Source organism: Sinocyclocheilus anshuiensis, unplaced genomic scaffold (genome assembly GCF_001515605.1).
Source record: "Sinocyclocheilus anshuiensis isolate Anshui unplaced genomic scaffold, SAMN03320099.WGS_v1.1 scaffold1099, whole genome shotgun sequence".
NCBI lineage: Eukaryota > Metazoa > Chordata > Actinopteri > Cypriniformes > Cyprinidae > Sinocyclocheilus > Sinocyclocheilus anshuiensis.
Window position 1 is genome coordinate 3188 of NW_015546105.1, and position 27489 is coordinate 30676.

The 27489-nt window shown below is 37.5% G+C and overlaps 1 protein-coding gene across 1 annotated transcript in view; it reads right to left on the minus strand.

The window, feature by feature from the left end:
• Nucleotides 1–3026: 3026 nt before the first annotated feature.
• Nucleotides 3027–27489, minus strand: part of LOC107700594 (coiled-coil domain-containing protein 102A-like) — a gene marked incomplete at its 3' end in the record, with an annotated part of 31138 nt that continues 6675 nt past the window's right edge. Inside the window, exons 4-7 of the mRNA XM_016502313.1 lie at nt 25278–25394; nt 23464–23673; nt 3650–3820; nt 3027–3130 (exon numbers count right to left, since the gene is read on the minus strand). Coding sequence (XP_016357799.1) covers nt 3027–3130; nt 3650–3820; nt 23464–23673; nt 25278–25394 — 602 coding nt within the window. The remainder of the gene's footprint in view (nt 3131–3649; nt 3821–23463; nt 23674–25277; nt 25395–27489) is intronic.

Consider the following 27489-nt stretch of genomic DNA (forward strand, 5'->3'; position numbering starts at 1 on the left):
ATACCTTTCTATCAAAGTTATCTAACATTATCAAGATTAATTTGTTCTGACTCCGTTTAACTCTGAGTTCTTGTTATATTTTATTACCATTTTCTAAACTATAGCGAATAAACTGTGATAATGTGAGAAATGTTGAAGGTGTCTGAATAAATGTTGGTTTTACTGTATCTATTTGATAAATAAAGTTAACCAACTAACATTATACATACTCTTTTGGTTTCTTTACCCAATATTTTAAAAATGTACAAATGCAATAAAAATATTGGTATCGGTACTCGGTATCGGCAAGTACCAAAAATAAAAGTATCGGTATCGGGTGAGTACTGGAAAAAGTGGTATCGGGGCATCCCTAATTATATGATTATAGACTGAAGCACATACAGTCATTACCATCTACTCTCTGTAGAAACTGAATGAGAGAGGAAGAGACAGACATAAATAAAAAAGAGAATTAGAACAGGGATGACAACAACAAGAGAACAACAACAAGCCACTAAGGGTGAAATAGAGATGAGAGACTGTGAGTTCACAGCTTTCCAATGAAGAAAGAAGCAAATAGGCACGGTGGGGGTGCCAAATGGTGCTGCCGGTGGGCTGAGCAGAGCTGCTGTCTCATGCTGCGAGACTAACAGGCAAACACAGCCGCTGCGAGTGGGACGCCGGGCGAGTTCACCCTGTTAGAGGAGCCAACCTCAATCATGAGATCTGATCCTCTTCTCCATGTCCACTGTGTCCACAGCAGATATTGTTGTTCTTGGTATTCTGGCTCCAGGGCATAAATTGGGCAGAGTCAGAGCCAGCTGGGAAAAGACGCCACTCTGAACTTCCTGTGGCATCAGATATGGGTATGAACTCTAAGTCAACACAACGACTGAAGTGCTGTCAGTTCCTTAATACTGTCATTTCCAGCCTTCTCCTGTCACCTTGACAACACTTACTCCAAATCAGCCTCTAGACCATCCTCTGTCTCCATGACAACTTGGACAAGCGCTCAGCTCCATCTGTCGCCCTATCCACCCAATCGCTGCTATAGCGCTGAACCCTGGCCCACCTCTCAGAGGGGCGGTCTGATTGTTCTCGCATCCTTTCTTCAACTCTTCACTTTCACTGTGATGCATGGCACTTGCTGACAGCATAGTAAGCAACCTTTTCTCCCAACAGAGTGGTTCAAGTTTTTGAGCAAACAGAATCTGAATAGAATTGTTAATGCTCATACTTGGGGTTAGGGGTCTGTTCAAATCTCTAAGCTTAAGTATTAAACTTAAGATTGTAACATCCCACAGCATTTGAGCTATGGACATGAATATGGTTGGGAACTGAGGACATTTTTGAGAAAATAATTTAAAGAATACTCTAAACAACGGCAATAATGCAGAGAGTGCTACTTATTAAAATGCCCATATCTCTTGGTGTTCTTTGGATAACTAATTGAAAAAAAAAAAAATAAGCGTGTTTGTCTGTGTTATTTGTACTTGTTTTTAATATTTCAAGCCATGATATAATAAAGGCTTTTAAAAAAAATTTTGGGACTTAAACTTGAATGCTTTTTGAATTTGGTTCCATTAACAGTTCTTGCACATGCATTCTTCTGCCACTGCTGACAGTGTACTGTACTAAAATATTACTATCATATATACAGACAGACAGACACACAGATATTTAGACAAACACACACACACAGTATTTTATGAATATTTATTATATATTATACAGTTAAATCTAATTATTGACACATTTATGATGCTTCTAAAAAGTAAAAAGAATATGTAAACATTAAATTAGAATTAAAAAGCCTACATAAGCATATTTTCTATTCCATCATTTAGCAATGAAAGTGCAACTGTTTTTTTCTTTCTTTTTTTCCCCCCGTTTTTTTTAGAAAAATACTTATTCCTTAAAAGTACAAAATTGTTAATTGAACCGTTTAGGAACAGGATTCACTAAATTCCCAACTATAGACAAAAATTAGGGCTGCACGATAAATCGCATGCGATATTTAACGCGCATCTTATGAGTTAAGCCGGTTCTGTAATCAGCGGTAAATCTCCATCACCTGCGGGCTTTCACATTGAGCAGCATTAACTACACAGAGCTGTTGTTCACTGACGAGCTGCGCAAAACCACGTTCATATTCGCGCGATTTTTGCCGCAGCTCGTCAGTGAACAACGATAAAATAAACAATACATTTAAAAAAAAAACAAATGACAAAAGGACACTCATATATAAGGACAAGAACATCACTGAGACATGGGGGTGAGCTCTTTTAACACGGACCAGTAAGCGACCACATAGAATGCCCTAGCAACCACTTAGCAATGCTCTAACAACCACCCCTAACACCTGAATATCATGCACAGGCAAGCACCTCTCCTTTACATTACAATTATATTTTATGTCACAAAGTCAGCCATTTTTTTCTCAACAGTCTGGACTGAATCCAACTGACATCTCTTCCTATACCCATAAAGGAAAGATAACTTTGCACAAATCCAATGTTAAGAACAAAAAATCTGTAAGGCTGCATATTTTAGATAAATGACTTATGTCTTCATGACAATCTCATAATTTAATCATATGTATCCGCACAGGTGTGAAGTGGAGGAATTATGCCGTGTGAATGTCTTAATCATTAGAAGCTTTCCAACAAAGTCCCTCTAAACACCGCCATGCCTGTCACTGTTCTCTCCAGCTGCGGGGGGCCTGAGCCCACAACACTGCTTCAAGTCTCCCTGTTACTACGGTAACCCACAGCCAGGCAGCCTGGGATTGGCTGCGGGTAGGTGCAAGCCTGAATGCAGGCAGAATAATGAGAGAGTGAGACTGAAAGAGAGAATAAGCCGAGGGAATCGATGACAGTTTACACTATAAACCTGCCATCTTATTCATGATGTTGGGTAACAGAAGCTTATCCTGTATTCATTACTGATCAAAAGACATCTGAACTGAACACAATATTCTCAAACGTATCGCACAGATTATAGAGAGACTGCCGAGTCAGTGCGTGTGCATATATTTATCTGGTTACCTGGATTGTAGGTGCTCCAGCTGAACTTGTAGGTTCTCTGTCTGCTCCACCTGCTCATCCAAGGACCTCTGTAGCTTTCTGGTCTGATTATGAGCCTCATCCAACTAAAACAAATGCATAATACATAGTTTGGGGATCAAAATGTCTTAATGTGTCCTCACTATAGCTTACATTTATTAATCATGTGCGTATATGTCTAGCAAACTTAAAGATTTGGTTTTCTGTGATTTATTGAGAATTGTTGCGGAGAATACTGCTCATTTAAATAAGTCACTAATGCAATGTCACCTAGCTGATGATCAAAAAATTAAAAAATAACTTCTGACAGTCAAAACGGACAGGAAGAATGGGTGGAAAATTATCAAATAATCAAATCAAATAACTGTTTGCTATAATTTTCAATGGTTATTTTATATCTATTTAATTTTGAACATTTTAAACCGAATCAATTTGTTAATTAAAAAAAAAAAATCTATATAATATAATATAATATAATTTGATGATGGGGCCCATGCACATTTAGTAAAGTGAATCAAATTATGAACTATGGCCAAAACAAAGAAAACCTCAGAACACACTTGAAGCAATAATTAATATAATTTAGAGTGAATGCTTCGGTTCACCTCATCTTCAGCCTGGCCCAGCTCTTTCTTTAGTTCCTCCACCCTCAGTCGGAGCTTCTTAACTTCTGTCTCATGCTGCTCCACACGCCGGTTAGCATGTGCCAGCTCAGCCATCTTCTCCTGGTACTGTTTTTTAACCTTGGAGTGGACATGCCGCAAATCTGCCAGCTCCTGCAAGAGAGCAGACGTACTGACACCAAGCTCCATATACAAAAGCCCAATCATCATTACCAACTCGTATACTGCTAAGTGTCATTAACTTTTCGTATAGTTTGATACAGATTCAATATAAAAAGTGTGTACTTTGAGAGGGTATTACAGTATATACCTTACCGGCCTAACTCATGAATATTAATTACGCCTCTAGCTATATTGGGATTATAGTCTACTGATTGTACAGTACATTCACTGGTTTGCAGAAGCTTCTGCCCTGTATTCTTTCTTTGCACTGCAGCCAAGCAAAACGAAACTCTTGAATGTAAAGTGAAAGGCAATTTCTTAAGGTCCTATAATGGTTACTATACTCCTGCTTAAAACAAAAGGTGCTGGTAGGTACCATTATGAATTATAAAGGAAACACATTCTGAGCTATCTTCAATAGACCTAGATCAAAGTAAAGATTTTTACATGCTATCCTTTTTAGAGAGAACACAGGTTATATAAGAGCTGGTAACTTATCAGTAATAAAAATACAGCCTAGTACCCACCTAGACATTAATACAATGGGACACAGTGCTTCAGTTCTCATCACAAAAAAAGGGACTTTTTTTGTCATATCTAATCACCAAATAAAATGCCCCATGACCAACAAAGAACATTATGTTGCTAACAGAAGGTGAACTGCTATAGTACATATATACTGTATATAGTACTACTGTATATATAGTACAAAGTTCTGAAAAATGGACCACTATGGCACAAGAGAACAGTGTGTTATATCTATTTTCCATTACAACTGAATATTTTTGCTCTGCCCTTTTTTTATACAGTTTTTGGGAACAGTGTACATAAAAAAGCAAGGCAGAAACATTAAACTATGATTTTTTATATTATGAAAGCCATGGAAGTATCTCTTTACATCTACCATCTTGAAAACCACTCAAAACAGCCACTAGAAGCTGTGCCCTGATTAGGATCCGGAAACCGCAGCCTCAAGTATTTAAATCAGACAAGACAAACACTGACAATGTCTGCTGTATCCAGGTATTTGTCTAAGTTGAACTTGGGGTCAGACAAGGCATGATGAGGCATCTGAATAGAGACAGTTCCTGGTATGCGCCATATACTGTACCAATCAATGAAGGAAAACAAAGACAAAACAAACTAAAGTGAAATAAAGGGGGCCTGTGAAACACACTCGGGATGATATCCCACTAGAAAACCCTCCTCATTTATGGACTTTTTTTTATCTGATTAAAACAAACAACCAAAAGATCTCTTTACATTTTAACATTAACATCGAAGCCCAATTCACCATTCAGGCATTTTGCATTAGATTGGGCAGATTAATACAATGGTCTTTAACACAGAACACTGTTTTTTACATTTACACTATTGTTCAAAAGTCTGAGGTCAGTAAGATTTTTTTTTAAAGAAATTAATACTTTTATTCAGCAAGGATTCATTAAAGTGATTAAAAGTGACATGATTCTATTTCAAATAAATGCTGTTCTTCTGAATGTTCTATTTAGCAAAGAATCCTGAAAAAAATGTATCATGGTTTCCATGGATACATGAACAAGCAAAGTTCATGTTGAGGGCCCCCCACCCGCAATTGAAACAAATATGATTCCTAACCTTTTTATTTGCACAACATTTCATTTTAAATTTTGTATATTTTTACTTATACCGTACCGATCAAAAGTTTGGACACATAATATTTTTTATGTTTTTAAAAAGAAGTCTCTTATGCTCTTCAAAGTCTGGATTTATTTGTTCAAAAAACTGGAAAAAAAAAAGAAATATTATAACAATTTTAAAAAATTGTTTTATATTTTACTATTCTTTAAAATATAATCCATTTCTGTGAATTACTCCAGTCTTCAGTGTCACATGATTTCTGATCAATTTTAGCACATCATTGCTGAATATTACTGTTTTTCTGTATTTCTGATAAAAAAAAAAATGCAGGCTTGATGAGCATGAGACTTCTTTCAAAAACAATAAAAATAGTAATGTGTTCAAACTTTTGTTTGGACCCGTACTGTATACATATTAATCAAACTTTATCTAAGGTAATCTCTTTTTTGTTTGTTGAGGATGCTATTATAGTCATGAAATTATTATTATTACTACTATTTTGCAGTAATTTGTTCAGCAATTTTTTCACAGTTCCTCAATACCACTTCAGTAAATGAACATCAGTGCTTTTATCATTTTTTCCTAGCTGGGTGTGGGCAGGATTTCTCCCTCCCATTTAATCAATACTGACTACAGATATTGTCATAATATTAATATTAATAATATGACGATATGTACTGCAATGTTACCTTAAATATGCACTACATACAAAAATCAAGTGGAAGTGAAAGAGATGATCACTATAAGCAGAATAGAAGTTAATTTCTAGTTAGTTGAAACTGAAATTAAGTGTTATGTTAGAGCAGTAATATAATCATCAGCAGAATTTAGAAGATACACACATGAGGTCCTTTTTTTGAAACATTAAAACATGTTCGAGTGTGTTTGCTTCTTGAGTTTGAATACAAACTTCTTTGCTTTTACTTTTGTAGCTATTTTGCTAGTCAGCTCTCAACGCAATGTCATTCATTGTAAATGCAAATTCAAAGTATCGCGTCTGGGCACGTCAACAGTGCTCGCGCTCTTTTAAACTCGTAATAAACCAGTAAATGATCCGTGCAGAAATGACACTGATTGACAGAACAAGTTTATATTTACAATACACTGCAATCACTCCAAAATAGATGGCGTCAACTCACACACCTGCATTAGGAGCTATTTAGCCTTTTGCTTCGCAGCACCTGAAGGATGTTTTCGAGTTTTGTTCCAACCCTGCTCCAACACAGGAATTGGTTTTGACACTCCTGTCCTAGGCAATTGCCTGCTCTGCCTATAGGTAGCGCTGGCCCTGCGGTTTCCACAAAAATATTAAGCAGCACAAGTGTATTCCAACATTGACAATAATAAGAAATGTTTCAAAGACACTAAATCAGTAGAATGATTTTTGAAGGATCATGTACAACTGAAGTCTGAAGTAATGACTGCTGCAAATTACCATTTTAAAATATATGTTTTGCCATTTCAAAATATATTTAAAAAACAGTCATTTTAAATTGTTAAAAAAAAAAAAAAAATCACAATATTATTGTTTCTGCAATTTTAATAAAATAAATGAAGCCTTGGCAAATAAATCATTTATATCCACAACTTTGAGGTGAACATCAAAGTGTTCAAAAAGTGTTTGAGGATGTTTTTCCTAAATACGTCAAATAATGAATAATTAAAAGAAAGAACAATAAATAATAAAAAATAATAACAAATAATACTTGACAGAGAAATTCTACATCCATGTATAATGCAATGGTTTTTCCATAACATTGGCAACATATAGTATATGACACAACCCGTTCAACAGTTAAGTCAAGCACAATTACTTGTGCATATCCCTAGGTGAAAACTAACCCAGTATGATCTATTTAGTGTTCTGACCTTCTCCCGTTTCTGTACACACACACACAAAGAGAGCTCATACAAACCTCGCTGTGGCCATAACAGTGAGAAACAAAGAGAGAGAAAGAAAGAGTCTAGGGAGATCGAGGGGGGTGGAAGCCAAAGCGAAGCACCAGAATTCATTAATAATATAAGAGGATAATCAAGTAGCTAGACAAATCTCATTCATAATGTACCTGCATCACATGAGCAACCAAACAGTATATTTGTTTTAGAGTGGGAGCATGTATACCCACATACATACTTTTTTAGCATCAATGGTTCGACCTTTTCAAACTGATATGAAAGATTAGACCTTAAAAGATCAGCATAAGAGGACACAGAAGAATGAAAAGCACACACACACACACTTATATTCTCGAAGCCACCTGGCAGAATGAGAATCTCATGCCGCTGTGTTCTATTGATTTCTGGGTCACTGGAAAGGAGGACAAGATCTACTTGTGTTTTTACTGAGAGAGCAGTTACACAGCATAGTTAACCCCAGAGCAAATCACACTGCTCTGTATGTGGAGCACATCGCTCAATATGGCCTGCTGAGGTCCTGTACGTGCAAGCGTGTCTGTGAGCGGTGATCAAAGATTACACAAGTGGTTTTGCCAAATCAAAATGTATTTAAAAACAGTCAATGGGATCATGTTATGTGAATTTTACCTTGATATTTTGCTACAAGAGTTTATTGAACCATGTAAACAAACCGATTTAGTTTCCCATTCCATCTAAATGTAAAATTTTAGATTAATTATTTTATTTTACATTCATTGTTATTATATTATATTACTACTTGTTTAATGATTATAACTTTTTAATTAGTTTCTTCTAAGTCAATTTGTTCTGGGTTGGTTGTAGAGAGATTGAAAATGAAATATGTAAAAAGTATCTGTAAAAATAACTGCTATAAACTGTTAAGCCAAAAAACTGTTTGTGGGGTATCACATGCAGCACTGCATATCTATAGGGAAGAGTGACTGATCCCTGATCACGTCAGTCAGACCTTAACAGCTTGTGTGCAGATTATTTTGTGAACTTGTCGCAATGTATTACAGGCTTTGCAAGAGGCTGTTTTGAAAGATGGTGCTGCATAAACTAGATTTGACCTGAAAGCAAACTTGCCACCCCTGAGTAAGCATAGTTACGTGAGCAAAAAAACAGCCCATTTAATTTGAAAGGGTTAAAACAATGTTGGGAAAATGTTCAAATACATTTATTTTTAAAAATAAATAAAATAAGAAATAAGTTTACTAAATAATAAAATTACTAAAAACTAAAACCGAAATAAAACTATTAGAAACCTATTAATATAACTATTTAGAAAGGTAAAAAAAACTAATAACAACATTACTAAAAATTAAAATGAAAATAGAATTATAAAAATAAAAGCTAATTAAAAATATTAATAAAAACTACAAAAATAAATAATACTAAAATAACAGATTGCAACAATGTATATGTAAATTTAATGCAATAATTAGTGTGATTATTTCTTAAAAATGTCTATGTATCTATATCTATCTATCTATCTCTCTCTCTCTCTCTCTATATATATATATATATATATATATACATACATACACATACACTATTAATCATGCCCCAGCTGCTACACTACTAGCAATGTGCCTTGCCAAACCAAGTTCAATGATATGGAGAAAAAAAATAACTATATATTGACTTGTAAATCCAGTTTGTGAAATGATAGAGTCAGGTAAAAAAAAGCTCCTTTGGTCATGCAAAACAGTGGTGTATTTGAAAGTAGAAAACTTCAAAGAAAAGATAGAGATTAGCTTGAGAGAAACCATCTGAAAAGATGAAAAATACATGTTAAGTGGGGGGGCGGGGGTAAAATTACAAATGACATCATATCGAGAGAAAAAAAAAAAAGGAGCCTGTGATTTAACAGCCTTTTCCACTTAAAAGTAAAATTTTTCATCTGGGGTAATTTGGGCCTAGCCATCTTTGGTGAGTGTTTTGATAGTGAAAGAAAGTGGAAGGAAAGAGGGGGCTGGATGAATAAAACATGCCACGTCTTGATGAATGATCTATGATGCTACAGAAATTTACTGCAGCAGAAGGAAATGGAAAGTGAGAAATGGAAACCTGGGATATGGGAACAGACACCTGATCAACACACACAGATTTAGACATACAGTTCTACACACATGGGAATACAACGAGAGGATGTGAAGACAAAAAAATACTTAGTAAAATAATATAAAGATGAATGCAAACAGACACATACGCCCAGAATAAATTAATAAAGATAAGCGAAGACAAGCTGAAGCTGTACAGCCGCATGGGGGAAGGCTGTTAATTGTTTCCTCCTCACTGGCTTTCAGATCCTGAAATCTCCTTAAACATCTGGCCCACTGTGCTCAGAACATACACCTTGTGACGCTAGACACAATCACATCTCTCTGTCTCCCACTCCCGCTCTAAAAAGATCAGAATTACATAAATGCACAGTCTTAGAATATTCGATTTCCTTTTCAATTTGCTTTTCATGCAGCAGCAACGAGAGCAGGGAGCAGAGCTTTTTGACATGCTCACTAAACGGTGTGCATCGAGTGGCTTCATGCATAGCCAGCTAAAAGCAGACAAGGCTTTAGGAGGTTGAAATATATAATATTATTTAGTGAATTATATTTAGGGATGGCTCGATACACTTTTTAAGAACCGATACCGATACCAAAAATTCTGAGTATCTGCCGATACCGATATCGATCCGATACCAGCGCAGTTTTTTTAAATGAGGGTAGAATTTCTATACCTCAATGTGTAGGTCAATCATCACTCTTGTATGTTACACGCAATCTACTAAATATAGACAGCTTCATTATAAAGAAAAAAATAAACAAAAAAATATAATCAAAACCTATGACAAAAATACTATTATAAACTAGGTTAATGGAAAATTCAGTAGCAAAAGTTACTCTAGAAAAAGTTACTCATGAGTGCACAATAATTTTTATAAAATCCTAAACTTTTAGTGAAAAAAATACATTTAGTGGATAACAAATAAAAGTGAATAAGTGTAGGGCTAAATCTGGTAGGCCTACACATTGCTCTTTATATTGTTGTAAAATACATTCATGAAAAACAATAAATATATTTATATATAAATATATACTATAGTAGTCAACATTTGAAGTGGATCAAAACCTTTCATCAAAGTTGTCCTGACACACAATTTGAATGCTGAATGGAGGATGACAGACAGCCGCTGCGGAGAGAAGAGTTTACGTGAACTTGACTTAAATATTCATCTGTACCTCACATTAAACTATGGAAAAGCTTCAGAACACTTGAAATATGCACGAAAATTGTATGGTGCTTTATAATGTTTTTGTGGCTTTCGTGGGGCTTAATAATTACACAGAATAGTATACGCACTATATCGGATTTGGATCGGTCTCATCTGACCGATACCCCGATCCAGCAGAAAATGCCAGTATCGGAGCGATACCGATTTTGAATATCTGATCGGCGCACCCCTAATTATATTGGAGAAAATAGCTTTAGCTAAATAAATAGGTCAAACTATTTCTGGCTGCTTTGCAGTTCTCTGACATACAGTAGGTTTTATTTCTGGAGCTTAAAACTAACCCAGGCTTTCTCACTCGAATCTAACATAAGGAAAAAAGCAAACTCCATTCCTGGTGTGCATATATATTTACATAAAGTTGCCTCACACCCACATAACTAGTTATACAAGCAAGCCATGATAGCAGCCAGAGACTGTATGAGGCAGAGGATGCAGTATGTAACACTCAGGAGAAATCATAACGCTCAATATGTAGGCTGTAGCCCTGCTCTGCAGTTAAAAGGCTCAATCGACTGTTAATTTACTCTACAACATTAATTAGCTTGACCATCCCAAGAGAGAAAAAAGAAGAAGAAAAAACAGAAATGTTGTAAACGCTCATTTAAAGTATTTTTCAATATAAACTACAATCTATATAATTATTTAATTTATAATTTTCATTAAAACATACAACAATACAACAATATAAAATGCCATTTAAAATTAACTTTAATATAAACTAAAACATTACTATAACCAATTTAATCAATTATATTTAATACTTTTGAGCAAGGATGCATTAAACTGATTAAAAGTGACAGTAAAGACATTAATAATGTTACAAAAGTTCTCCATTTCAAATAATTAATAAATAATTATATTTATCAAAGACTCCTGAAAAAAGTATCATGGTTTCCCAAAAAATATTAAAGAGCACAAAAATGAAATAAATAGTCATATAAAATTCATTTTAATATAAACAATAACATAAATTATTAATATTATTATTATGCAAACATTCAAATTAAATTCAAGTCTTTCTCTATTCAAGTAGATAGGAGCTGTTTTTGCATGGCTGGAAACAGCTGCCCAGGGGCGTTACGAATATGGCTGCCAAGGGACTTTGTGGTAGCTTAGTGGCTAAAGATCTGGACTAGTAAAATAAGGTTGTAACTCCAAATCCACTAAGTGGGGATCCATGATCTGGAGAGTCCCTATTACTATGGAGTCCTTGAGCACTGCTTCGGGAGAAATGCCTACATTAGGTTGCTTTACATAAGAAAGCATCTTCTAATGAACACAACCTTAAACAAGTGCAACTAAAATCCAGCACAACCCCCTGACCCTGCCTTACAGTCATCATTACAGCTGAGGATTAGATCAAGTCTAATAGACCAATTATAGGTTTGTAAACATTCAGGATGCGCGCGCATCATGGTTGCAGAAAACCCGGGATAGATAGCCTTTACGGCTAGAGAATTTCGCGCAGCTGCAAGTGACGTAACTGTGACGTCTACTCTAAATTGGTCTAGAAGACAGCTAAAAGACAGCGTGGTCTGGGGGTGGGATGCCTCAGTCGATGGGAAAATGGGGGCGATGTAGGAGCCGCTGAAGCCATAATGGTTTCTCTGCCAGTTAGTGCCTTCCTAACACTATTTCTCTTGACAGACTGAGAGGATGATTCACTCTCTCCAGCTTCACAGTGGGCAAAAACAGTGGACCAGGAGCTATGATAAAATAGTGTCTGTGGCTTTTAGTGGCCCTGACCTGGGAGCAGGGAACATGCAGTCCAACCGGCCAGGAAAATGGATGTGCCGTCTACAAATAGAATTTGCTGTGCCTTTCAAATGAATTGTGCTTTGTGAGCAATCTAAACTGCCTGAATCTAAATTGGAGTTCACCCTAAGAGTCTTCAGGCAGATTGGTGGTTTTAACAAGCAACCTTACAGACAGGGTCCAAAATTAACACATGCTAAATCAAGTAACAGCCAAATGCAAGGTACTCACCACTTGGCTAATCACTTCATTAGGTGAGTAACACACTGACCTGTTCTGTTTGTCACAATTATGCAAAGAAATTATTTTAAAAACTAATAAATGTGACCCTGGACCACAAAACCAGTCATAAGTAGCACATAAGTAGTAACAAAAGAGGCTATTGCTACAAATACACTGTATGGGTCAAAATTATCGATTTTTCTTTTATTAAGTAAAGATCATGTTCCATGAAGAAATTTTGTAAATTTACTACCTTAAATATATCAAAAACATATTATCATTAGTCATATGCATTGCTAAGGATTTAAAGGCGATTTTCTCAATATTTAGATTTTTTTTGCACCCTCAGATTCCAGATTTTCAAATAGTTGTATCTCTGCCAAATATTGTTCTATAACAAACCATACATCAATGGAAAGCTTATTTATTCAGCTTTCATATGATGTATAAATCTCAATTTAAAAAAAAAATACCCTTATGACTGGTTTTGTGGTCCAAGGTCACAAATAAGAAAAAAATGTATAATTAAAATTTAAATAATTAAATAATGATTACACACACACACACACACACACACACACAGTATACATACACACACACACACACAGTGGAGATCAAAATTAGAGAGCAACCAACAATTTCCTACATTTCATGGTCACTGGTTAGTCCTATTTGAAGTTATCCTAACGGGAGTAGAAGGGCAGTCTTTTAAGCATATTTCATAAATTAATTGAATTCTGAAGCACAGTATAAAAAAACCTTATATGAGATATTAAGAACTCTGATCAAAATTAGAGAACACTTACAGATACCTCCAAGTTATTGGTGTTAATCTGGCACCTGATGCTAATTTTCTTAATTATATGACAAACCCTATTTAACTGGCAGCATTCCTCTAATTTTCACTGAGATTTCAAGATGGTGGGCTGCTCGAAGATGATTGAAACTCTGCAACACGAGGCAGTCCAGATGAAGGCTAAAGGGATGACCCTTTCAGCCACTGCAAGAGAAATTGGTCGTTCCAAATAGATTGAATATTGCAGCTTTACAATGGCATTCATTCATTCAAGTCCCCCAAAAAGGCTAGTCATCCACATAAGACAATGAGAAGACAGGATAATGCGGAGATTCTCAATGGGGAATCGGTTCATCACTGTAGTTGGAATTGCTCGCCAGTTCAGCTCTGAACAGGGTATGGATCCGTCTCTGCATGTTTAAGAGAAGTCGGACTGAAAGCATGCTCTGCAATGACCAAGCCTCTCATCAGCAGAAAGAATCAAAAGGCTAGGCTCACCTTTGCTGAGGAGCATGTTGTGTGGAGAGAGGAGAACTGGTCCAAAGTTCACTTTAGTGATGAGAGCAAGTTTAATTTATTTGTGTCCGATGGGAAACATTATGTTTGGCGTCAAACTGAGAAAAAACTGAACCCCAAGTGCGTAAAGTCAGTGAAAGGTGGAGGAGGAAGTGCCATGGTTTGGGGGATGTTTTGTGCAGCAGGAGCTGAGCCTCTTCTACAGCTACATGGCAAAGTGAATGCAAATGTTTATCAGAACCTCCTTCAGCAGCATGCAGTTCCTTTCCCTGTGAGCATCTCCCAATCAGCCTGCAATTTTCATGCAAGACAATGTCCCTGTCGCACTGCAAAACGAGTAAAGCAGTTCCTTGAAGCTAAGAACATTGAAATAATGAAATGGCGGGCCCAGATTCCTGATCTAAACCCGATTGAAAATCTCCTTGAAAACAATGTTATGGCTAAGAAACCCACTCCAGACTAACTATGGAAGAGACTGGAAGAAGAGTGGACCAATATCACACCAGAGCAGTCTGAGAAACTAGTGATATCCTGCAGCCGCAGATGTGCTGAAGTCATTCAAAGCAAAGGCCTCTACACTTCCTACTAATTTTTGACAGCTGTAACCCTCCAAAATTTTAGCTGTAATCTTCTTTCATGCTACAGTGTTTACTGTTCTCTAATTTCCACAAAATAAAGGTTTTTGTTGAAATGCCTTGTTTATTTTGTCAAACATGTTAGTATACCAGTGGTATACCAACAGCTAATATTCCTCCAAATTTTGAGAGATGAAGATTATCAATATGTCAGAAAAAAATAAAGTATTTATAGATTGTTCTCTAATTTTGATCTCCACTGTGTAAATATATATATATGCATACATATATATAGAGTACCATTATAGAATTTAGAATACCATTTAAACACAGTATTTGAAATAGGTTAAACAAAGCTTCATTAAAATGCCACAAGACAGACGCACAGACAAAAACAACCATGATCCTCTGCTGGCCTTGTGCTGGAGAGCGGAGCTGGTAATGTTGGTGCACTGCTATAAGGATTTTTGAAGCAATAAATTGCAGCATGCAAGAAAGGCCTCATTCTCACTACATCACATGACATTTAACCCAGACATCAGATTTAAAGTGAGACTATTTCACCTGATCTAGCCCCTCTTACTTTCCTCATTCAATTCTTAGGTTCCAATTAATTTTTCCTTTGCTCCCCTTCTCTATTTCTCACTCTCTTACGTCACCTCTTCCATTCAACATCTATGTCTCACCTTCATTACCTCCATGCAATTTCACAGTGTGGATCCATTGTCCTCTGTGATTGTATTGTCCATCCGTCCATTTCTTCCCCCCTCTCACAATCTCTGTATTGTAAGTGAGATGAACACTGCACTCTCTTTCGGCACATTATCCTCATATCATCATCCTCATCAGTCTCTCTCCCTCTTTTTTGCAGATTGCCTTCTGTTTAACCTTCATTTCACCTCACCAACTTTTCTCTCCTATCGGTCCTGAGAGAAAGCTTTTTTGCTGACCGAGAGCTCTTTAGAAAAAAAAAAAAAAAAGCCCTGGACCCAGACTTCGGTATCAGAGCTGCTCAACCCTTACATATCAATGTCTAGGCTTATACATCATAATTTAAAATGTTCTGAATCAACAAATATGCAAATCTGGAAGAATATTTTCCTTGAGCTCAGATCCTCAACTGATTTGTCAATGAGAAATACAGGAAAATATAAGAAAAACTTGGATCATTTAGTTAATGCATTCTACACATTTTCTACAGCACATTCCACACATACATACGTCCACCTTGTCGTTTGTCCCTTTGGGTTAGACAGCGGGCTGTAGATCAGCATTAATAGCATGTTGTCAGTGCTGGCTAACTGGGACATCAGTCTCAGTGGCTCATAAATAAGCCATAGCAGTAGGTGCTAATGGGTTAATTTAAACTCAGACCTGCGCTAATAGGCCTCCGCTGACTGGCGTGGGATCGTGGGACAGCTGACTAATGTGTGGGCATGGTACCAACACATAGGAACTCTACTAACACAGTGTACTGACAACAGCATAACATTAAAGAGATAAGGAGTTCAACCAAAAGTGAAAATTGTCATTATTTTCAGACAAATTTGCTGACAAACATGGAGACAACACAGGTAAATGACACTGAGGTGGTGGTGAGAAGGTGGCTTTATACTGGGACTGATTGGTGCTGACAGGTGAAGTGCATCAGAATTCTGGTGATTGTGAACGAGTGGGTGGAGCTGAATGATCTGGCATTGCTGGTGACTCTGTGACACCGACATGATCATTGAAAGCAACTGATCATTAAAATGTGTTTAAAACACAAATTGCATACTTAAACATATTTGTGAATCAGAATATCAGATATTTCACAAACTAGTTAACATGGTTATGAATATTTTGAATAAAAATAAAACATCAGGCGAAGGATTGGGTGGAGTTGAAGGATCTGGCGTTGCTCGTGACTCTATGACAGTACCCCCCCTCCACAGGTGACTCCAGATGCCCACAAGATGCGGAGATGAGGATGGCCATGGCCCCTGGGTGCAGGACAGTCAATTGGGCAGGATCAAGGATACCATCACGTGCAACCCACGATCTCTCTTCTGGGCTGTATCCTTCCCAATCCACATTGAGATATTACAGATGGCCGCCTCGTCGCCGGCAGTCCAGGATAGTGTTGACTCGTTAGATGTATTGTTCCTCAGCAATTTCTGGAGGAGGAGGTACATCAGGCTCGCCAGATCCTGTGACAGGACAGACTTGGGCTTATTCCTGAGAAGTGAGGTGAGAGGTGCACAGATTTGACTGAAGTTGGAGATAAATCGGCGATAGAAATTGGCAAAACCTAGGAAACATTGGAGTTCCATGAAGGTGGTAGGTTGAGGCCAATCTCTGTCGGCTTGTACCTTCCTCTGGTCCATGTGAAGGCCATAAGGGTCGATGATGTAACAGAGTAATTGGATGGTATCATGGTGTAACTCACTCTTCTCCAGTTTGAGGTACAGATGGTGCTCTCTCAACTTCTGAAGGACCTGTTTCACATGGTGGTGATGTTCGGCCAGGTTCCGGGAGTAGATGAGGATGTTGTTGATGTACACGATCACGAAGCGGTGGAGGTACTCCTGGAACACTTCATTCATGAATCCCTGGAAGACCGAGGGTGTGCTGGAGAGGTCATATGGCATCACCGGATATTCATAGTGGCCTGATGGTGTTACGAATGCGGTCTTACATTCATCACCCTCGCGGATCTGAATGAGGTTGCATGCATTATGCAGGTCCTGTTTGGAGAAGATGCGAGCCCCACGTAGCTGTTCCAGGGCAGCAGGGACCAGAGGAAGTGAATACTGGTACTTGAATGTCTGGGAATTCAGGACCCGGTAATCAATGCAGAACCTCAAGCCTCCGTCCTTCTTACCGACGTAAAAGATACTGGATCCAGCTGGTGAAGTAGAAGGGTGGATGAATCCCTGTTTGAGAGCCTCCTCTATGTACTCCTCTCCATGGCCTTCTGTTCCGGGATGGACAGCAGGTAAATTCTACCCTTCAGCAACGTGGCCCCAGGCAGCAGGTCAATTGCACAGTTCCATGGCCTATGATGTGGTAATTCAGTGGCTGCCTGTTAGCTAAAGACATCCTGGAATGCCCTGTAATCAGGTGGAATCTCTGGAGCTTCCAAGGTTTCTGGATTCTCAATTGTGGTCGAACAGATAGCCACCTTCTTAATCATGGATGATGATGGTTGATCTAAGTGCTGATGATTTCTGAACAGAGGATATACAGTTCTGGATGCTATCATCACTCCATTGTAGGATCTCACTAGTGTTCCATTTAACCTTAGAGGAATGTTGAGTCAACCAAGGGTATCCCAGGATGATGTTGGCAGTTGAACCCTTCAGCACCAGAAAGGAGATGGGCTCCTGATGCAGACGGACAGGACAGGCGAATATCAGATGCTCCGCTGCTCCGCAGTACAGACAGAGTCCGTTATTCATTCTCCATTGACGCTCCATACGAGTGAGATGGTAAGAGTCAACTTGCATCAGTTCTGGTGCTGGAGGTGTGACAGTTGGTGAGGCAGGCGGAGGAGATGCAGGAGGATGGTTAATATAGTAGATAATCTTGAGCTAGTACTTACATTGTGTCTACACCGGATGCGACAGCTGTCGTGCCGTGTCACACTGCGCCGCAACAGCTAAATTCTGTCTACACTGGACGCGACAAAGCGACCGTTGCAAATCATTTGAATTTTGTGTCAGTACGTCATAAATAGAACGAGGCAGCAGTTTACTGTTGGGGATTTGACGTGTCACGCCGCGCCGCATCCAGTGTAGACAGCATCATTGATTATAATGGGTTCTATAGTATTTTGTCGCGTCGCACCGCTCACGTCCAGTGTAGACACGGTGTTAGATGAACAGTCACTGAGGCTTCTTTGCAGGATGAGGCTGAGTCAACGTGCTCAGAGGAAGACAGAAGATGATGGATTCAAATGGGATGGACCAAACAGGTTGGTAGAGCATGTAAGTAGCCAGGGAAGTTGATGTACGCTAGTGAACAACAAGACCAGACACTGAGGTGGTGATGGGTAGGTGGCTTTATACTGTGACTGATTGGTGCTGACAGGTGAAGTGCATCAGAACTCTGGTGATTTTGAATGAGCGGGTGGAGCTGAAGGATCTGGCGTTGCTGGTGACTCTGACACAATGTTGTTCAAAATATATGTAAAATTTTTAATTAATGTTGAAGTACTAAAATTACTCAAACAAATTAATAAATAAAAATTAATAATAAAAATAAAAAGGCTAGTCAAAAATGTTTTAAATAAAAAGAAATAAAAATGACAAAACCACCTACTTTACAAAAACAAACTAAAATTAAAATGTGAAAATAAAAGCTATTTTAAAATATAAATAATAATTAATGGCATAACAATATATAAATAATACTAACACTGACATCAGTTATATAAACCATGCTGGATAAGACACCAGGGTGTGTGTAGATTTTCATTGTCAATATCTAATCTGCTCCTGATGGATGCAGTTTAAAGTTTACATTTTTCTGTTCAGTTGAGCATTCTGAGGGTGTATTTACACCTGTCTTGTTTGGTTAGATTGAATCGAACTTAAGTTCGTTTCCCCCCTTGGTGCGGATCTTTTGGGCAGGTGTGAATACAGCAATCGCACTCGAGTGCGGACCAAACAACCGCACCGAGACCCAGCTGATGAGGTGGTCTCAGTCCGGTTCCAAATGAACTCTGGTATGCTTGAGAATTTCTGTCCAATGAATGGATGACCTTAGCACAAGAGTGGTTTTGTTTACAATTTCTGGTTCACTTGCAAAAAGGGAAGTGTGAAAGCGAACCACACCAAACAAAACAAAAAATCAACATTGTATTTGGTCCGGACCAAAGCAAGTGAACTAACGGACTTTCCTGGTGTGAATACACCCTGACATATAAATTTCTGCCTCAACCAATGGCATGAGTTTGGTGGAGGAAACTTGTTTGGAAAAGGTTATTTTTCCAAATCCATTTTGTTGTTGCTAGTGGTGCAGAAATTATACACCTCACCTTTCAGCTCTTGCATTGCATAAAAATCAAATAATCGTCAACAATTTAGGGGACAAAGCTAGAGGAATGAGAGCTGGCAAACACTGATGAATGAAAAATAAAAAAAGGAGAGAAAAATGTGTGTGAGACACCTCAATCAGTAAAGGGCGACCCCTGTGAGAAAAACACAGCAGGCCCAAATGGAAAACCTCTGGAGAAGCAGCCCAGAACCTGAGAGGCAAGACAATTCATTTCACACTGGCTTACTCCAGATGTAACACACTAGAGGAGCTGATTTATACACACACACACACACACACACACACACACACACACACACACACACACACACACACACACACACACGGACACACATAGTTTCATATGCTGCTTCCAAAACCAGAGAGGCAAAACAGAGCACATGGGCTCCCACATTGGCTGTCAATACTGTTTACCACATTTCCATCAGAAAGTGGGAGCAATAGCAGCAGATGAGCAGCCAATATAGGCTCATTAATCATTGTGATTGGTGAATGAACTCTGTCTCTACACCGTCAGAGCAGGAGGGATAAACACCTGTGTGGAGATGCAAGTGGTTGGCCAGATGTTGAAGGATTTTAAGGAGAGATGTTGAACAGAACGTAGTGAGCACAGCTGTATATGGCAAAAGAATGAGATACAGATGACAGTACTCACAGGTGGCAAGACTTGTTTTTCCATGAACTTTTTGATCTAAATTATTTTGCTTAAATGCTTAAAATAAATGTAGCAGACAATTGTAAGTTGTGCCTACATATTTTTTTATATTACTGCACAAAACTTCAATAGATTTAATTAACTTACTATTTAATCAGCTATTATTTATTGTTTCGCCACTACACAATTTCTATACTTCAATGTGTTATTTTTTTTAAATAATAATAATAAAAATAAAAGATAATTATAAATATTAAAATTTGAATAGCACTTTTCATGCATGCAATACAACTCAAATGGCTTCACAGATCAGAATAAAACATTATAACAAAATAAATGAGAATAATTAAAATAAATATATAAATGTAAATTGTGCCTATACATATTTTTTTATAATAAAAGTAATGTCACTTTTTTATAATTAGATTTTTTTATTACTTCACTACACAATTCCCATACTTCCATTTGTGTTATTCCTTAGTTATAATAATAATAATAATAATAATAACATTAATATTAAACAATAAAATGATTTGGATAGCTCTTTTCTAGCACGATGCAGGTTAAAGAGCTTCACAGATTACAATATAGAAACACTAACAAATTACAGTGAGTCTATGATTTCATTGTTGACTTTATTACTATATTCTACATTTGATAATATATCATAATATAGTTTGTCAAACATTTGACTAGTACTGTGAATGATCTGTTGAGAGAGTAATGAAAAAATTACGAAAGGAGTGAGACCGAGAGAGATTTAAAAAAGTGTGGTATTAAACTGACCTTCAGAAAGACAAACTTCTCTTTGATCTGGGAGCAAGAGACAGACTTTAACTCCAGTTCAAAGCTTGCCTACTCTAGACTCAACAAACCCTTTAGGAATAAAAAAAAAAAAGAAAAAAAAAAAACCTACAGCCTGGTTTGCTCACATTCCTCCATCTGGATGGAGGCATACTTATTTAATTCCTGTTTGTTGAATCACAAGCGTCATCATAAATTAGCCCCACACAAACACGCTTTGAAGTTTGTAAGAGGTCATGCACACAAACAAAACCACGAGTCCCGGATCAAAACACATAGAGACAACAGCAGAACCAATAGCAGAACTTCCACCTGCACTATTCACCTGGAGCCTTTTTGATAAAAAAAACCTACAGCCTGGTTTGCTCACATTCCTCCATCTGGATGGAGGCATACTTATTTAATTCCTGTTTGTTGAATCACAAGCGTCATCATAAATTAGCCCCACACAAACACGCTTTGAAGTTTGTAAGAGGTCATGCACACAAACAAAACCACGAGTCCCGGATCAAAACACATAGAGACAACAGCAGAACCAATAGCAGAACTTCCACCTGCACTATTCACCTGGAGCCTTTTTGATGTGTGTGTATGTGATGTGCCGACCTGCAGCTGCGTTTGTGCACGCGGCGTTGTCACAGTCAGACTGAGAGGTCTGACTGAGCCTCAGCCAACCTGATGAATTCCTTTCAAATCAACATGTAGCCTTCCAGATGGGCACCAGTCACTATGTTAAAACGGGCTATGATACAGGCCTTAAAGTAGGGATATGCAATTAAACTTCCAATCTTTAAAGTTCCTTCTCAAGTCCAAAAAACTCGTTTGTATGCTAATAGCCACAGGTGAGCATAAGAAACTTCTTTCAAAAACATAAAAAATGTTAATGATTCTAATCTTTTGACCTATGGGGTGAAAATGTATCTATTTATTTATTTATTTATGCAATCAATTATTCTTTTTTTTTTGTATGTTTTTGAAAGAAATCTCTAATGCTCATCAAGGCAGCATTTATTTAATCAAAGATACAGTAAGAACAGTGATATTTTTTTAAATATGTTTAACCTTTCAAATAACTGATTTCTATTTTAATATAGATTCAAAATTAATTTATTCCTGTGATGGCAAAGTCATTACTCCAGTCTTCAGTGTCACATGATCCTTCAGAAATCATTTTAATATGCTGATTTGTTTCCGTAAGAAACATTTCTTATTATTACAAATGTTGAAAACCGTTGTGCTGCTTAATATTTTTGTGGAAACCATGATACATTTTTTCAGGATTCTTTGAAGAGAAAGTTCAAAAGAACAGCATTTATATGTAAAAGTCTTTACAGTCACTTTTGATAAATATGTTTAGTGTGTGTATATATATATATATATATATATATATATATATTAGAAACCTGGTGAGAAAGTGAGAAAGCGACTGGAGCGGGATATGTTTTCAGTATCAATCACACTTTGTTCTCTTTGTCAGTGATGGTGCATTGTCCTCAGTGCGCCGTGGCCTGTTTCTCCGCTCCTGTCCTCATCGATCCATTTGCTTCAACAGCTCCTGAGCAAGCTCATCAATCTCTCTGTGTTTCTCTCCCAGACTGCACTATCAGGACATCACTTGTGTGGGAATGTGCAACAGCATGTGGACACACGCACACTCACACACAAAAATGCAACCCCCTTCTCAGATGGCCATATGTTGTGCATTTAACAAATAAGCCAACACATTGAGCCTCACATGCAGGGATTACATGTCCGTTTCCTTGCACAATATCCTTTTTCCCTTGTTACTGGTTTAATTGACATGCTAAGCTCACTCTTACCCTTTTTCTCTCCATTCCTTTCCCTTCAGCATACCTCTCACCTCTAAAACAACTCTCTCTGCTCATATTCATCTCTCCCTCTTCACTGCTCTCTTTAAATCTTTCCTACTTTCAAGGCAGAAGTGAGAGAGCAGGTGAGCGAGTGATTTACAGCGTCTATATGAAGGGAGCATTGGATCACTTCATAAATCTCTGGCTGCGCTAATGGCTGCTCATAAGGGCTGTGGCCATAAGTGTCTAGATTTTGAGACACACTACTTTAATAGAGTCTAAATAGCATCTTATAAACACACACACACAAAAAGAACAACTTTCTCAGCACAGCCAATATACAACATAAGATAAAAAATTGAAACTGCGTGGCAGCTATTGCATAAATACACGGTCATGCAGCAAGGATCTGATGGATATGGCCTCTTTACCTCAGTCACACTGCCTGGAATTATTGTACTGTAGGAAGAGGCTCAGATGCTTTGCAAACTGCCGCCACACTTCATCCATCTCTCCAATGCTATTCAGTAGAATCTGAGCTGATGCTGAGATGTTGAGAAATGCTTACTGATAAGTTTGTGATTATTTGTCTGAGGCTAGTGTGCGGACAGTACTCTCTTCCTCTCACCTTGTTCCTCTCAAACAGCTCACACTGGATGGTCTTGAGGTCGGTGTCCAGGGCGCTGGCGGCCTGCCTGCGTTTGCGTGCCAGCTGCTCCTCCAGGTCTTCCATCTGGGCACGCAGCTTTTTGTTTTCCCTCTCCAGAGCCAGCTTTTCCGTCTCCAGACGCTCCCGACGACCCCACTCTGCTGCGTTCTCCACCTGCAGACGTTCCATCTGCACATATACACACACATATTATACATAAGATAGTGAGGGAAGTGGGAGACATGACAACACATTACAAAGCAAAAATTTAATGAGGACAATAAAGTAATTTTTGTAAATAAATGCTTACTACCAACATTTCCAAATCTTTAACACAAAATTTTTGCATAATTGACCCTTCGCAGGGAGTTCGATTGACAGGCGATCAATTAACTAAAAAACAAAATATGCATCATAACCATTTAAACTGAATGTAAATGTTCACAATGGTCTAATATTTTTTCATGGAGCGTAGGTGAATTGTATTCATTTATTTATCCATGTCTGTACAACACAGTCTGTGGTCAGGAAGATTTTTTTTAATGCTGAAAGAAGCCAGCTATGCTAACTAAGTCTGCATTTATTTGATTAAAAACACAGTAAAAACAGTAATATTTGAAATTATATGATTTTAAAACAGTATTAACCTTAGAAAACTTTAAAAAAAATATTTTCAAATATATTTCATACAGTCTTATTGTTCATTTAGGAATTTCCCCCACTTTTTTCGTACAAAATGCTACTACTTTAGTTTTATTTTTTTATTCCGTTAAATTCAGTAAATAAATACTTTTAAAAGAAAAACTGTTTTGCAGAAATGTCAAGTAAATTTTTGTCATGTTAATTTTTTTTCACTTTGAAATACACACACTCACACAAATAGTTTTATTATGTAGGTTTAGGTTCCCAAACCAGCTTGTTAAGCTGCTTTGGAACCATTTGTTTCGTAAAAAGCATTATGCAAATAATTTGGACTGAATTTACTGCAATTAATTTTTTGTTGCACTTGGTCTAACTAAAACATACTAAAAATGCTAATGCAAATACTGTGTGCAAAACTCATAAAATAAATAAATACATAAAATATGAAGAGACAGTATATCACTTGCACATACCCACGATCAGGAAGGACTAATGCTGCATTAGCACACAGCCCCCCCTACTAGACCAGAATGATGTTGAACTAAGTGAAGGGCTCTCCATGATTTCCCAGTTCTGACCTGCTGCTAAAAGCAGCTTAATGGGAAACCATCATCTCTAGATTTACCTTAAGTGCTGGCTGACTTTCCTGGCATACCCCAAACTCTCTCCAGACCAACTGGTCATTCATATTTCTATAATGTCTGATTGCTGATATGAGGCAGTGCCTGTGAAATGTCTTGATTCCTCAGGGCAGAGATGAAGGGAGGTCACTGTGGGGTTTTGGAGATGAGGGGATGCAGCGGATCTGAGCCGACACATGGGAGTGGCAGTGCTCTTTATGGAGCGCATCAAAGTGCATAATGTCACTCTCTCCTGCCAGGTTCATCTCAGCAACACCCTGCTGCTAACACTGCATGCTGGGAATGTGTTAGAGCAGCGTTCTGTCATTACGCCAGCTTGACTAACAGAGGGTGCGGTGCCTGGTGTCGTGCTAGTCAAAATGCAGGAAGACAGAGGATGGATGTTAAAGCCCTGAGGGTGTTTAGCTTTGATGTAGATCACAGTGTGTGTCCTGAGGTGACACTGAACCGGCTGTGCCATGCAAAACAGTGCAGTATGGGTAGGATACAGAAAATGTACATGCATTTCACCTCTGTACGGAGCTCCGCCAGTTTTTTGTCCATGCTAGTACGAGCCCCCAACTCGTCCTCTAGATCTTCAGACATGCGGCCCAGCTCATCCTGATGCACCTCTTTCAACAAGTTCAGCTGCGTGAGAGATCGAAAAAGACAAAGAGAGTCATTCTTTTATCTCTGAACTTCTGATCTTGAGTAAAACTTTCTTCCCTTTGCTTTGTTGGAGGTTATCTATGGTATTCAAATAAACTACTAGTTCTGACTATGCCAAACTATGCAATACTCCGAAGATGCCATTGATATTCAAACAGATTTAACATTCTGATTGTGAATGAGTCTGCTTTTTAAATTAATTTCACAGTTGATGAAACTCTGTGAAACTGCGCTCATTTAATACAACTTGTACCGACATTCTGCGGCAATACGGTCTAGCACATTTGACATTAAGGGAGAGGGGCACTACGGTCAAAGTCTGATCTCTCTACAGCGTCTCACACTCGGCGTATTGTGACTCAAACACATTGATTAACATTCGCTGCAAGTCGTGAGCTCACACAGCTGGGCTGGCGACAGGCAGCTCATCTGTTAAACTACTGAGTATGGCGCACACTCTCTTCCTACTCATCATCTCATGGTATTCATGCACATCCTTAGGGGTTGAGGTTATTAAAAAGAGAAGCACATCTCTTCCTACTCATCATCTCTCTACTATATGCCTATGACGAAGTCTAGGTGTATGATGGTGAATGAGTCCCTTATTCTCTCTATGGAAGGCTTGCATTGAGAGTGAAAGTTTCTCTGGGCCCAATCAGTGCGGCTGTATTCCATAAAATTGCCTGACTGAAAGAAATCCTGAGCAGCAAACTCTAATCATTCACAAACAATGCCAGACTGTCTCGTTCATAGGTAACAACTGTCCCCTAGTGGTGCTCTATTAGAGCTGCATCCTTTGCAGCACCCTATACAATTTTTACATTCATTTTTCTTTAGTTTGGATACATCTGACTGAATTAATGCTCCTCATGATCTTAAATGTTTGTGGTTAAATGCTTGAATTTTATATTTAAAAAAATAAAAATACTCAAAAACACATCATCACACAAATATAATTTTGTGTTTGTATTTTGTCAGTCGGGAGTTTTGACACCCTTGACAGAATTTATGCTTATATACTATTATACAAAATATACATATTCCAAGTCAAAAGACAAAAAAACACTATCATTCAACAGTCTGTGGTTAGAAAGATTTTTAACGAAATTAATACTTTTATTCAGCATGGATGCATTTTATTGATCAAAAGTCAAATTAAAATTTATAAAATTCTATTTCAAATAAATGCTGTTCTCAACTGGAGGGCTGTAACCCAAAACTATCCACAAAAATATTAAGCAGCACAACAATTTTCAACTTTGATAGTAGTAAGAAATGTTTTTTTGAGCAGCAAATCAGTATATTAGAATGATTTCTAAAGGATTATGTGACACTGAAGACTGGAGTAATGACTGCTGAAAATTTAGCTTTACCATCACGGGAAAAACTGCATTTTCAAAAATATTAAAATAGAAAACAGTTATTTTAAATTATAATATGTCACAGTATTATTGTTTTTATTTTATTTTTGGTAAACGGTAGTGTATATTGTGTAGGAAAACAGCCAATAATGAATACTGTTTAAATAGCAAGTGGATACATCATGAAGTTGAAAGAAAGTGTGCAGAATTACACTACTGGAAAAGGGACAACTAAAATATAAAACTATTTTAGTCTTAAGATGATTTGGTCAAAACATAATTCAGTTTATTTTACAGTTTGGATGATTATTATTTATATTTTCCAAATTATTATAGTTCCACATTTTAGAAAAGTAGCAAAGAAAGAGTAGGTGTGTTTAACATTCTGCCTTTTATTATGTCTTTGAAGCAGGAATGACTGTATTTGGAGGATTTTATAAGTCAAGAATATGATATCTGGAAGTGAAGGTGAAGCACTGGGTTTTGATGAACACGCCACCAGAGCATTCAACCCAGTGCACTCACCATGCATTCTTCTTACTGATTAAAGCTCTGACTATAAATTGCCCAGAGGAAATTGGACAAAAGGTCAAGGATTCCATGCTCTTTTAACATGGAAGTGATGGAGACCAGTTCCTCATGAGAATATCATGTGTTACAGTGTTCCTGGCTTCAGCAATTTATCTGTTATTTGTAAATTAAACACGATCCAC